This window comes from Rhagoletis pomonella, unplaced genomic scaffold (genome assembly GCF_013731165.1).
Source record: "Rhagoletis pomonella isolate Grant_MI unplaced genomic scaffold, Rhpom_1.0 Rhpom_scaffold_02414, whole genome shotgun sequence".
Taxonomy (NCBI): domain Eukaryota; kingdom Metazoa; phylum Arthropoda; class Insecta; order Diptera; family Tephritidae; genus Rhagoletis; species Rhagoletis pomonella.
Window position 1 is genome coordinate 479 of NW_023460967.1, and position 13,984 is coordinate 14,462.

Here is a 13,984-nt window from a genome sequence, read left to right on the forward strand (position 1 = left end):
ATGAAGAATGTGAATAATTACGTATTATAAATAATTACGTATTATTTATGTATTCTCCCACCCTATCTATCTGAAAATAAATGCAAATTATTTTTAACTACAAGTCCATCACGGAGCTGTATAATTTTCACACATATATATGCAAAGTGTCTAACCAGCATAAGGAAAATTGAACGTGTAACCGGGGTATAAAAAAGGTCGCGGTAAGGTATCGAATTCCTTTATTTATGTTATCGATAACAAACTACTTCCGTGAATGGCCGAATATCAATGAAAAACCACGTTACGCATTTACTCCCGGGTTTTATTTGCAATGGTGTGCGATTTCAAACGAATTAACAATTAAATCGTGAATTAAAATAAGATACGGTGTGAGTTGTGTAGTGTTAAGCGTAAATTTCGCATGGTTTAGTTTAGGATTTGCGAACAAAAGTGTCCAAAGCCAAATTGAACGACAGTGCAAATTTTAATTTGAGACATAGTTGAGCAAAACGGTACAATTAAAAGGCACGAAGATGGTCAAGAAGGTTTTAATGATCTGTTTAGGCAATATTTGCCGCTCTCCCATTGCCGAGGCGGTAATGATTAACACACTCGAGAAATCCGGCGCCTCCGCTGATTGGAAAGTGGATTCTGCTGCAATTGGCGGTTTGCATCGTGGCAATCCCCCTGATCATCGAGCATTGAGGACAATGAGGAAGTATATATGGGTGATTTGCGGTGGCTAGCGCCACCGAATTCCAAAGCTAAGTTGCTAATGTTAGCAGATTTCGGGCTGGATCATCGTGGTTGCATCATCGTGGATCCCTACTATCAACGAGGCGATGCCGGTTTCGAAAAAGCTTATCAGCAATGCGTTAAAGCGTGTCCGGCGTTTTTTGAACAAGCTGTGGCTGGTAAGGTTTAAGAAGAAACAAATTTAATCTACTTAAGTTATCTTGTTAATAGTGAAATTAAATGTTCAATGCGCGAAAATCAGCCGATACACGTGATAGATGTATGTATACAAAACCCCGTATGTGAAAGCATAAGAAATAAATATTTGTTTAAAAAAAGGGCAATGCAAACAGAAGTGTCCAACTAAACAAATTAAAATGCCCTAGTTTGTGATAAAGCTTGCTAAAACGATCATCAATAGGCATTTGATGCTGCGGGTAGCACACTGCACCAAGGGTCATGATTTACAAAGCGGTGAATTCAGCAAGGGCAAAGATGGCTCAGATATACCGTCGCTAATGTTGACAAGGCGAAGAGTTTGGTTTGGTGGATTAGTTTGTTGCTGCTCAGGATGACCGTATGTGTAACAAACGTAACATGGAGTTGGGGTAAGTAACAACTTTGATTTTACATACATAAATTTCTTTCATGAGTGGTGTGTTACACTGAAGTTAGGTAAGTTGGTGTTGCTTTCGAAAATGTTGAAAAAAAGAAAAAGAAATAAACTATGGTCGCGAGCCAGGTCAGTTGTTTAAAATTCTACAAGGTTTTTGTAGCAATTTATATCATCATTTTGATTTTCATTGGACTGCAAAGGTGGAAGTTGCTGTGCTTATAGGGAAATATTAAAGCTTTTAGCTAACCAGGATAAGGAGTTTAAATTTTAAACGGTGTTTGAAAGATATTTTAAGCTAAGTCACTGGACTCTTCAACTGTGGAAACAAAGATAATGAAATAAATTGACAGTTTTAACCTGATACCAATTCATTCAAGTGCCTGGGGGGCATTCCATTGTGACGGTTGTAAAGTAAGTGTGTGTAAAATTAATTTCCCATGTGAAAATCACAGCTTCCCTTTTAGAATAGTATATGCTAATGAAGGCGTTTTGAAATTTATGTCTTTCGCGTCTTTGACATGGGATGGCCCTTGTCGGAAGTGCACGAGGCTGCTTATAAACAGCGCCTTTCATCAATGGCCAGTTGAGGTAATCAATTATCCAGTGAAGAGACAACTTCTTTGCAATATTTTGCATGACAACACCCAATAAGCTACTAAGAACATTCCCTTTGACATTCAATGAGCTACGAAAAACTGGAGGTCTAAAATATGGAGTGTATATTTATGAGATTTTTCGCTGATTGACAATGGAATGGTTTTCGTATAGGTTTATACAGAAGACTTCGTTTCTTCTGTCTCCGTGGAATGGGGTGGTAATAATAATAATTTGACAAGCGGTCTTGTCACCTTACCCTTTTCTGTTATGATATCTACAACGCGAACCCTGTTGTCAGAACCTGGGCGCAAATTGACCACCCTTCCTAATCTCCATTCATTGGGTGGTAGATTATCTTCCCGTATGACTACTAGATCTCCCACTTTCATGTTTGATTTTGGATGCTTCCACTTATTCCGCTTTTGTAGTTCAGAAAGATATTCCGTTTTCCACCTCCTGCAGAAGTTTTGATGCAAGGCCTTGAGTTTCTGCCACCGATTGACAATCGAGACAGCGTTTTCGTTCACGTCTATTTCTGGTGGGGCTAACAGATGTCCGCCTACCAGAAAGTGACCCGGAGTTAAAGGCTCAAGGTCAGATGGCTCATTTGAAGCTGGGCTTAGAGGTCGAGAGTTGAGGCACGACTCAATTCGACAGAGAAGTGTGCTGAATTCCTCAAATGTGTATTTCATATTTGACGCGGTCTTTTTAAAGTGGCTTTTAAAGCTTTTCACGCCTGCCTCCCACAGACCACCTATGTGCGGAGCTGCTGCAGGTATGAAATGCCAAGTTAATGCCTGATGAGCATATTTTGATAACGTTTGTGCCCGCGCGTCGGATAGAAAAGCCTTAAGTTCCACTTTTAGAGCACGTAATGCCCCGACGAAGTTTGTCCCGTTGTCAGAATAGATATTTTTTGGGCACCCTCGTCTGGCTACCAACCTAGAAAACGCTCCTAGAAAAGATTGAGTACTCAAGTCACTTGTGGCCTCTAAGTGAATAGCCTTGGTAGAGAAACAGACAAAAAGACATACATAACCCTTTGAAATTCGGCAGCCTCGCCCACGATAACTCTTTATGTCAAAGGGTCCAGCAAAATCCACTCCAGTATTGGTAAATGCTCGCGAGAATGTTGTTTGTTCTTGGGGAAGAATCCCCATAAGTTGACTTTGCGAGCGCTTTTTATGGATAGTACAGATCTTGCAGTTGTGGATTGTGGAACGGATCATTGTTTTGATTTTTGGAATCCAAAATTGCGTTCGAATGAGCCGCAACATTAGTTGTTTCTCACCGTGGAGGGAAATTTCATGGACAAATCGGACACTCAACCGAGATAACCTGCAGTCGACCAAGACGACCCCCCGTCCGCAGCACATCATCTTTATCCAGCAACGGATTAAGAGGAAGTATTTCACGCTTCGACTCAATGCATTCGTTAGCTTTCAATTTCGCGATTTCTACTCCGTAATGCTGCTTCTGAGAAAGTTTTATCAGGCGATTAGTCGTTGTTTTAATTTCATTAGATGAAATTAAGCAAGATTCCGACTGAAAAGAAGCTTTTGTCTTCGGATGGGTTCTCTGAAAGAAACGCAATATGTATGATATCACCCTCAAAGCCCTCGGTAAACTAGAAAACCGGTTAAGAATGTCATTGGTTTCGTCTGTCGATGTTGTTGCATGAACGTGCATCCTTTTTTCTCAATACTTGTGGTGAAGTCTGTCTCTTGTGCTGGCCATTTTTCCCTATTTTCTTGTAGCCAAGAAGGTCCCTGCCACCACAAAGAATTTTTGACCAATTCGTTTGCCAGTATGCCCCTGCTTGCTAAATCTGCGGGATTTGTAGCTGAGTCGACATGAAGCCAGTTCAAGTTCCCTACTTTGTCTATAATTTTTGTAATTCGGTGGGCAACGAAGGTTGACCACGAACATAGGGGCTTGCGTATCCATGCCAGAACAATCGTCGAATTAGTCCACAGATGTATGTTTAGGTGGCCTAATTCAAGATTTTTGGTAATTCTGACAGTAATACCGCCCCGCACAGTTCTAATCTAGGCAAGGAAATTGTTTTGACTGGCGCTACTCTAGTTTTTGCTAATAGCAGATTAACAAGTACTTTGTCTTCTTTTTCCACGCGTAAGTAGACTGCGGCAGCGTACGCTTTTTCAGATGCGTCGCAGAATCCATGAATTTCTATTTTTCCTTTTGGCGAGAAAGACACCCAACGAGGTACCCTTATGTTATCTATTTCGCCGTAATTTTTTGTAAAATTTCGCCATCTTTCTAAAGTTACAGACGACACTTCCTCGTCCCAGTTGGTACCCTCTAACCATATATTTTGCATTAAGATTTTCGCTACAATTATTATGGGGGCTAACCAACCTAATGGGTCGAAGAGTTTAGCCATAGCTGACAAGATTGCTCTCTTTGTTGGGTTCACGTTATCTTCTATCGATTTAGCTATAAAGTAGAATTGGTCGGAATGAGCATTCCACCTTATGCCTAGTGCTTTGACGCTACTAGTATCTTCGAACTCTAGGAAATCCTCATTCAGTAGATCTTGTTTTGGTATACCTTGCAAGATTTTGTTACAATTTGAAGTCCATTTTCTCAGAGGAAAACCAAGTGACTTAAGAACTGCGGAAATCTCATCCCTAGCTTTGATTGCAGAATCTAAAGTATGTCTTCCAGATAGAACGTCGTCGACATTCATATTTTTACGTAAAATATTTGAGGCTGTAGAGTAGAGATTTTCCGAGTTTTCAGCGAGTTGATGCAATGTCCTTAACGCAAGATAAGGAGCACAGTTTATACCGAAAGTAACCGTATTTAATTCGTAAAGACCTATTGCATCATTTGAACATTTGCGAAAAACTATCCTCTGACACTTTGTTTGGGTTTCATCTACAAGGATTTGCCTGTACATCTTCTCAATATCGCTATTAAAGACGTACTTAAAAAGTCTCCAGCGGAGAATCAAAATCGGTAGATCAGATTGAAGCACTGGTCCAGGGAGAAGTACATCGTTCAAACTAACTCCATTGGCCGAACAAGACGACGCATTGAAAACTACTCTAACTTTGGTTGATGTGCTCTCTTCTTTCACCACCGCATGGTGCGGTAAATAATAGTTATCCACCGCATCCACTGACTGAGGTGCGTTCACTTTACACATGTGTCCCATGGTTACGTACTCCACTATAACTCGGTTATATTCCTTTTGTAGAGTTGGATTCTTCGTAAGCCTTGTCTCATTTTTGTAAAATTGAGAGCATGCTCGTTTCAGTGAAGGGCCCAGTTGAATTTCATATGGGTACTCAGCTTTGAAAGGGAGTGAAACAATGTACCTTCCATCTTGGCTCCGTTTTGTTGTCCGCTTGTACAGCTCCTCGCACTGTGTGTCCTCAAGCGTTAGTGTCTTGTTTTTTGGAAAATCTTCTATCTCCCAGAAGGCGCTAAGCTGCTTATCAAGGGCAACCTCGTTATAAAAAGAAACACAATTGTTGTTGGTTGGGCTGGCTACATCAGCACGACCAGTCAGTATCCAACCGAAAACTGTTTCTTGTGCTAAAAGAGTATTCAAAATATTCTTTTTTATTCCACCTAGAATGATTTGAGGATATATGTCTCCTCCAAGAACAAGATCGACTTGTTCGTTCACAAAAAATCTTTTGTCTGCCAAAATCAGATCAGGAAATGCTTGTTGTGTGAGTGCTGATATCACACGTTGGCAAGTTTCCTGTAAGACTTGGAAGAACAAGGACTAGGGCATCAATCGAGATAAGTGGGTCAATGGCCAACATCTTATTTGATGGCAAATTGATTCTGCGTCTGAGCCTCTCCGTTATGAAGGAACACTCAGAGCCGGAATTAATTAATGCTCTGGCAGCAAATTCTGTGCCATTAAAATGAATACTTACTCGCGTTGTGCCGAGTAAAACACCTTTGCATGTATTCGCGTGATGTGATTGCACGTTTTTTACATGTTTAGCTTTACCTTGTGAGGCTTGGTTACGTTGTTGTGCTTGCCGGGATGTCGATGGCAAATTGTCTACAGAAACTACTGTCTTTCCTTTTACAGATGATTTACCTGGAGTTGTCTGTTTGTGGAGAAGGGTGTGATGTCGAGAGTGGCAATTGACACAATTGTGTGAACTCGTGTACTTCGACACCGAATGCCTGAAAGACAAGCAATTCAAACAACTATTATTCTGTTTAACAAAGGAGATCCTATCAGCTATGGACATTTTCAGGAATTTTGGACCCAGATGTAGTCTGTGATCATTGCTTTTGCACATTTCGCATGTATATTTGGTCACAATAGTTTGAAACGTGCCAAGTTTTTTGTGTGACGGTTCAGAGGAATGCTTATGACTTTGAACTTTTGTAGCTTTTGTAACCTTGATTCCTCTTAAACCAGACACCGATTCCAAAGTTTGGAACCTACTAGAAAGAAATTGGTCCATATCGGTCCACTTAGAAATATCCGTTTTATTTTGTACTGGCTGTTCCCATAGCGAAGGGGTCTCCTCAGGTAATTTTGTAGAGCATAGGTATATGATAATTGGATCCCAGCTTGAAATATTAATCTTATGGCTTTCTAATGAGGATATGCAATTATTTATATCTCTTTGTAACCTTTTAATTGAACTCCCACACTCAGTTTCCACTGCCTGTAGGTTAAAGAGGATCTTTAACTGAGTATTCACTATGATCCTTTTATTCTCATACCTATCACACAAATTTTTCCAGGCTACATTAAAGCCTTCATTTGTGAGGTCACACTTTTGCACAATTTCTCTGGCTTCACCCTGTGTCTTTTGACTAAGATAATAAAGCTTTTGAATGGGTGTAAGCCGTTTGTTCGTCATATAAATGGCGTGAACATGTCACGAAAAGTTGGCCATGATAAGTAATCGCTTTTGAAAACATCGAAATCGCACGGCGGAAGATGCAAATTATGTGACGCGCCTGACATGTCCTCCATTTTCTTTTTCAGACTTTTCCAACTTTTCCGAATATTCATTAATTTTCGTCATACACCGCACGAAAGCCGCGTAGCAAGTTTTATTTTTCTTTCGAATAGTACTAAGATCTCTGGCAGTAGTCGTTTCAGCTGCCAGGAGTTCGTCAAATAAAACTTTGGCTTTCTCCCACATGACGCTAAGCTCGCTTTGTTGGATCCTCAGCGAATGTTTGGTATGCTCGCCTGTGGGAGTTCCCAGAAAATCTATGTCGAATTCAATGACCGAATCGGCTAAGCGGATGTATGTTTCCATTTTGATTTTATTTTTATCTGCGTAATTACCACCTCACAAAAAACTTTCAGAAGTATATCACCGGTAAACAGCTCAACGAATGCCGATATGAAATATTAATATAAGTATGGATGTATGTCACAACGCAAAACCTCTGTTATTATGACCCAATTTAATAGTGCTATGATAAAGCAGAATTTCCCACCAAACCACAAATTAGAAATTGAAGATGATTGATTTTTCTCAACAATGTATAAACCAATGGTATTTATTTTTTAATTTTTTTATTTAACAAGAATAGACAGGAATATTGCTCGCCAACCAACCGTTAAATATGTTTCTATGTATTTATATTCGCTAACTAGATGTGAGTATATATGTGCGTATGTATAGCGATTAAACAATGCCCAACAAGCATTTCAGTAAACGTTTTTAAAAATAACTTAAATTAAGTTTGCTATAATAAGCGTTAAATAAGCATTTTTAATATTAAGCTTATTAAAAGTTTTTTCAAATAAACCTTTAATAAGTTTTGAGAGCGAATGTTTATAAATAACTTAAACTTATAAATGAAATGTAAATGTCAACGACATGAAGTAGTAAATGACGTGTTTACGTTTTTTTAAATATATTATTAAAAGAAAAAATTAAATAAAACCAATGCGGTAAAACAAGAAAATCCAATCAAGGACCCGCTGCGCTAATCGGTGGAGCATTCGAGTCTTCAAATGATGAGTTCCCCTTATCCTTTCTTAGTTTAACATTCAATTAAAAATGTATTAAATTTTTTTCAGAAAAGTTCATCAATGAGAATGGCGGCGATGAAGCGGAATATATAGCTGCATCGATGTCGCTTTTCCAATTTGCCAATAACCGCAAATAATTGAAAGCACGCAACAAGATGTAATAATTAACTTTTTTATGCTTAATTTGTATGTGTTATTGTGAATTTGTGTGCTAAAATGTCTATTCCCTATTTATATTTTCGCGACTGTAGATGAGTCCGCCGAAAATTCGCATTTCGTTTAGTTTCTAGATGTTAAGCAATCTATGTATGAGTTTTTAATGAAATATCTTTAAATAAAGGGTTATAAAAATGTTTATAAAAAGCTTGCTTTTGAAAATTTTTAGTAAGTTTATATTGATACGCTAATAAAAAACTTTTTTTGAACCTTTATTATAAGTTTACACTTTTACGCTTATAAAAAGTGTTAAGTATATAGCGCTTTGTAAAATAAAACGTGTGGCAACAACATGTACTAAATTTATCTTTTGTAACATATGTATGCTTCTTGGACTGTATATTTGACATAAACTGAATTTCCTTTTCCGCTCTCTCTCTCGTTTTTTGCTGCGTTCAAGTCATCACGTAAAACTCTGTAACAAATCTGAATTTACTTAATAAATCATATTTACATTAATTATTCTTATTCGAGTATAATTACAACAGGTTATGGGCCCAGAGCCCCACTTATGAGTTTTGTTATATGAGCGAAGATAAAAGCAACGAAACGTTTGGTGATTCTGCGATAGGAAACGATACTGTTGATGATACTATAATTTTTGTATCAAGTAATTTTCTCTATGTACTATGTCTGAGTCAAGAGCATATCAAATACACCGCTTCAACGGGCAGAATTACCAACAGACAGATGGAGATTTACATGACTGAGAACAAATTGAAGGAATATATTTTAGGCACTACACAGCGTACAGAAGCAAATTCACGTATCTGGGATGAGAAGGATGCGGAGGCACAAGCCTTTATAATGCGAGGTATCGAGTTGGAGCAGCTGAAATACTTAACGGAGTGTACAACTGCAGCACAAATGTGGTCAAAGCTGAAAATCGTACATTCCGAGAAATGTGAGCAGTCGGCGCAAGTGCTGTTAGAAAAATTTATAAACTGCAAAATGGATTTGGATGAGAGCATTGTTAATTATGTAGCGAGAGTTGTGTCTTTAGCACAAAGACTTAAAGACATGGATATGGAACAAAAACAGCCTATGGTTATTGCAAAAATTTTAAGCAGTTTGCCGTCTAAATATGACCATGTAAGAACTGCTTGGTATGCAGTACCCCGGGCAGAACAGAATATCGAACGACTAACCGATCATTTAGTAAATGAAGAGTCACTAATGAATTTACGCTCAGCTCACCACGTTGAAGATGACACGGTAAAGACTGCATATTCAGTGAATAAGTTCAACAAAAAGCCAAAGATGCGCACTAAACGTAGTGGAAGCTGCAACTATTGCCATAAAGAAGGGCACTGGGCACGAGAATGTTTTAAAAAGCAACGTGATAGTCAAAATAGCATATCTAATGAAAAGCACTCACTTGCTCTAGAGAGAGAAACTGGTTTGAAATCTAGCGGTTCAAATAGCTCCAAACAAAAGAATGCTGAAAATACACACTTGTTTGTCTTGCAAACGAATACCACACAAAATAAAATGAAAAACATATTTTACGCGGATTCTGGAGCCACAGACCACATGACATTCCTGAGGGAGCTACTAAAGAATTTTCGGGAATTTTCCACTAATGCATGCCAGGTAAAAGTTGGTGACGGTCGAAGGCTGGACGTTTGCGGTATCGGAGATATTGAAGTGTATGCAATGAATCAGGAGAAGTTTATTCATACAATTAAAGATGTCTATTGGTGCATGAACTTGATATGAATTTTTTGTCTGTTAGCAGAATAACCGAGAAAGGTATGAGAGTAGTTTTCGAAGAGGGTGCAAAGCGCGTTTGCTTTATGAAATCTGATCGAGTAATAGTTGACGGCGTGCGTGAAAATCGTTTATATAAGATGAACATGGTTCCTATCTTGAACGCAACTTTAAACACAGTGCAAACTGAATCAATCATGCTTTGGCATCAGCGTATGGGCCATGTGAACTTCAAAACATTAAAAGAAATGATGTGCAAGAAAACAGTAGACGGATTTCCAATATCCGGGCTCTCAACAGAAATACCATTCTGCGAGGGGTGTGTATATGGCAAACATCATCGCAAGAGTTTTCCGAAATCAGGGGCAAAACGAGCAAGTTCACCAGGAGAAACATTTCATGCAGATCTATGTGGAAAAATGAGTGAAGCATCAATTGGAGGTGCTAATTACTTTATGCTATTCAAGGATGACTTCAGTCGATATTGTTTTGTTTATTTCCTTAAAAATAAAACTGATGTTTTATCAAAGCTAATGACGTTCTTTGCAGATGTTCAAGCAGATGGCCACAAGGTTAAACGGTTGAGAACAGATGGAGGTCTAGAGTTCTGCAATGCGGAAATAGACAATTTCTTGTTGAAACAGTGTGTGAAGCATGAGGTGACTACTCCAAGGGCGCCTCAACAAAATGGTTTCATTGAACGACAAAATCGTACTGTGGTAGAACATGCTAAAGCAATGCTGCACGAAAGAAACTTACCAACTTATTTGTGGGCAGAAGCCACACATACCGCGGTGTATTTAAGAAATCGCATTGCATCTGACGTTATTGGTGGCTGCACCCCCTACGAAAAATGGTTTAGAACGAAGCCCACAGTAGCTCACTTAAAAGTGTTTGGCGGCCAAGCTCTCGTACATGTACCGAAAGAACAGCGAACGAAGTGGGAGCGAAATTCACTAAAATGCATAATGGTTGGATACAATGATGACAGCAAAGCTTATCGCATATATGACTTGGCGAACAGAAAATTGCTAATAAGAAGAGATGTAATTTTTAATGAAAATAAAGAGAGTTAGAATTACATAACAGAGCAAAAGCAAAACGAGTGTAATGAAACGGACGACATTGCTGTAGAAAAACGTAAAACTGATAGTGATGCGGGAAGTGATGTCGAAGCAGTACGCAAAAATCCGAGAATGCCTATTTTTCGAAGCCCATACAATACCAGAAGGGCAGCTAAGCAGCAGCCTGAGGACAATAATAGCTCGATTGATGCAGAATTGTGTGTCGCGGTTTTGGAACCACTTAACTTAGAGGAAGCTATGCATGGTGATGATGCGGGTAGGTGGTTAGAGGCGATTAACGACGAGCTTGACTCTTTGCACAAAAATAAAACTTGGACTTTGGTAGCGCGCACAAAGGGAATGCATGTCATATCAAATCGATGGGTATTCAAACGGAAATACGACTCGAATGGTGACATTGATAAATTCAAGGCGCGCTTGGTCGTTCGTGGATGCTCACAAAAGGGAGGTATTGATTATAATGAAATATATTCTCCCGTAGTTAGGTACGATTCTGTGCGGACAATACTGGCAATTGCAGCGGCGCTTAATATGGATATTTTCCAATTCGACGTAAAGACAGCGTTTTTGCATGGAGAGTTGGATGAAGACATTTTTATGGAACAGCCATATGGATTTCAGAAAGGTAATGATGTGTGTCATTTGCGAAAAGGATTGTATGGATTGAAGCAAGCGTCCCGTCAATGGAATAAGAGGATTGTTAAGTTTTTAGTTAGCTTCGGGTTCAAACAAGCAAAGTCAGACACATGTGTTTTTGTTTACAACCAATTGATTTCAACAAGTTATCTCGCTCTTTATGTCGACGATGGACTATTATGTGGCAATGACATAACTTTTATCCAAAACCTTTTGAGGGCTCTACATGATGAGTTTGAAATTACTTACAGACCAGCAGAATTTTTCGTTGGAATGCAGATAATGAAGAATGATAAGAAGCTTAAAGTATTTCAACGGGTTTACACAAACAAAATTTTAGAAAAATTTAATCATGACAATTGTCGCGCTGCACGGACGCCAGCAGAACCAGGTATACATTATTCAAAGCAACTAAACTCCTTAAATGAAGGGAAGTACCCGTATCGTGAAGCCGTTGGATCATTAATGTATTTAATGGTGTGTACTCGACCCGATATCGCATTCATTGTGGGTGTACTTAGTAGATTTGTTGAGAACCCAACCGAGAATCATTGGCAAGGTATTAAACGAATTTTTAGGTATCTACAAGGAACGCGCGACAGGGGTATATCATACGATATTGGTTCTGAATGTACTCAACTAGAAATGTATTGTGACTCCGACTGGGCAGGAGATACCGAAACCAGGCGTAGTACGACAGGATAGATTGCCATTCTCAGCAACGCTCCGATTTCGTGGAGTTCGCGCAAACAAACTGTTACTGCAACTTCAACAACAGAAGCTGAATTTTTAGCTCTGTGCGCTGCTACAAAGGCAGTAGCCTGGCTGAGAAAGCTGATTGCAGACTTAAATAGCGAATGCAAAACTTCAACTCCTGTATATTGCGACAATCAACGAGCCATAACATTGGTTAAGCATCCGGAGTCTTCAAAGCGTACAAAGCATATTGACACTCAGTATTTCTATACATGTGACATGCAGAATGAGGGTTCAATCGATGTACGATACGTAGAAACTGAGAAGCAGCTGGCTGACATTTTAACTAAGGCATTAGCAAAGACTAAATTTAATAATTTTGTTGAATCTTCTCTTGTCTGAATTTCATTGAATAATTTTATTTTTAAAAGGCGAGAGGGAGTGTTAAGTATATAGCGCTTTGTAAAATAAAACGTGTGGCAACAACATGTACTAAATTTATCTTTAGTAACATATGTATGCTTCTTGGACTGTATATTTGACATAAACTGAATTTCCTTTTCCGCTCTCTCTCTCGTTTTTTTGCTGCATTCAAGTCATCACGTAAAACTCTGTAACAAATCTGAATTTACTTAATAAATCATATTTCAATTAATTATTCTTATTCGAGTATAATTACAACAAAAAGCTTTCTTTTGAACATTTATTACAAGTTTATATTTCTACGCTTATAACCAATGTTCCTTTTCGATTATATTACGCTTACTTCCAAGCGTTTTATAAACAAAAAATCAACGTTTTGTAAGCTTAATGTTTATAATTGAAAACTTAAAAAACACTTTCTTTAAGTTTATTTTGCTTGTTGGGTGTATAACGTGCACTACAATTATTCTTATTATTTTTATTTTTTTTTTTAACAATAGGCTCCCAGTATATGTGATTTTGTTTGTATTTATTGAATTTAAAAGCAAAAGCGCGAGTGATTTTTTGACTTTCGTTCGTTCAATTACAAAAGTGACCTTTATACTACGCAAGGTTAAGTGCAGTGGAAAGTGTGGTTATAAAACCGGAAAAAGTGCAGTGTTGTTGTAGTTGGCGAATTCAGGCAAAAATGAGCAAGTCACAAAGAAAATATGATTATTAAAATTAAACTGATTAAATTAATCTCCGAGTGAAACTTCTTGCAATGATATGGCATAAATTGAAAGCCAACAACAACAAACAAAACCTGCCGTTCTTTATGAAAATGGCTGTAGCGCCCACTTATGTATGTTAATATATGCGTGTGTGTGTCACTGCCCAACAAGCAAAATAAACTTAAAGAAAGTTTTTTTAAGTTTTCAATTATAAACATTAAGCTTACAAAACGTTGATTTTTTGTTTATAAAACGCTTGAAAGTAAGCGTAATATAATCGAAAAGGAACATTGGTTATAAGCGTAGAAATATAAACTTGTAATAAATGTTCAAAAGAAAGCTTTTTATAAGCGTAAAAGTGTAAACTTATAATAAAGGTTCAAAAAAAGTTTTATATAAGCGTATCAATATAAACTTACTAAAAATTTTCAAAAGAAAGCTTTTTATAAACATTTTTATAACCCTTTATTTAAAGATATTTCATTAAAACCTCATACATAGATTGCTTAACATCTAGAAACTAAACGAAATGCGAATTTTCCGCGGACTCATCTACAGTCGCGAAAATATAAAT

General features: G+C 38.0%; 1 protein-coding gene and 1 pseudogene across 1 annotated transcript; both read left to right on the forward strand.

Annotated features, from left to right (window-relative positions):
• The first annotated feature begins 256 nt into the window (after positions 1–256).
• On the forward strand, positions 257–907 carry LOC118753397 (annotated as a pseudogene).
• A 7,765-nt stretch (positions 908–8,672) lies between these two features.
• On the forward strand, positions 8,673–9,866 carry LOC118753396. Its single transcript, XM_036488269.1, has one exon. It carries the CDS (start codon positions 8,673–8,675, stop codon positions 9,864–9,866), a length of 1,194 nt encoding a protein of 397 aa, XP_036344162.1.
• Positions 9,867–13,984: the final 4,118 nt, after the last annotated feature.

Coding starts and splice junctions, on each gene's coding strand:
- LOC118753396 (XM_036488269.1), top strand. CDS start 8,673: ATGAGCGAAGATAAAAGCAACGAAACGTTTGGTGATTCTGCGATAGGA.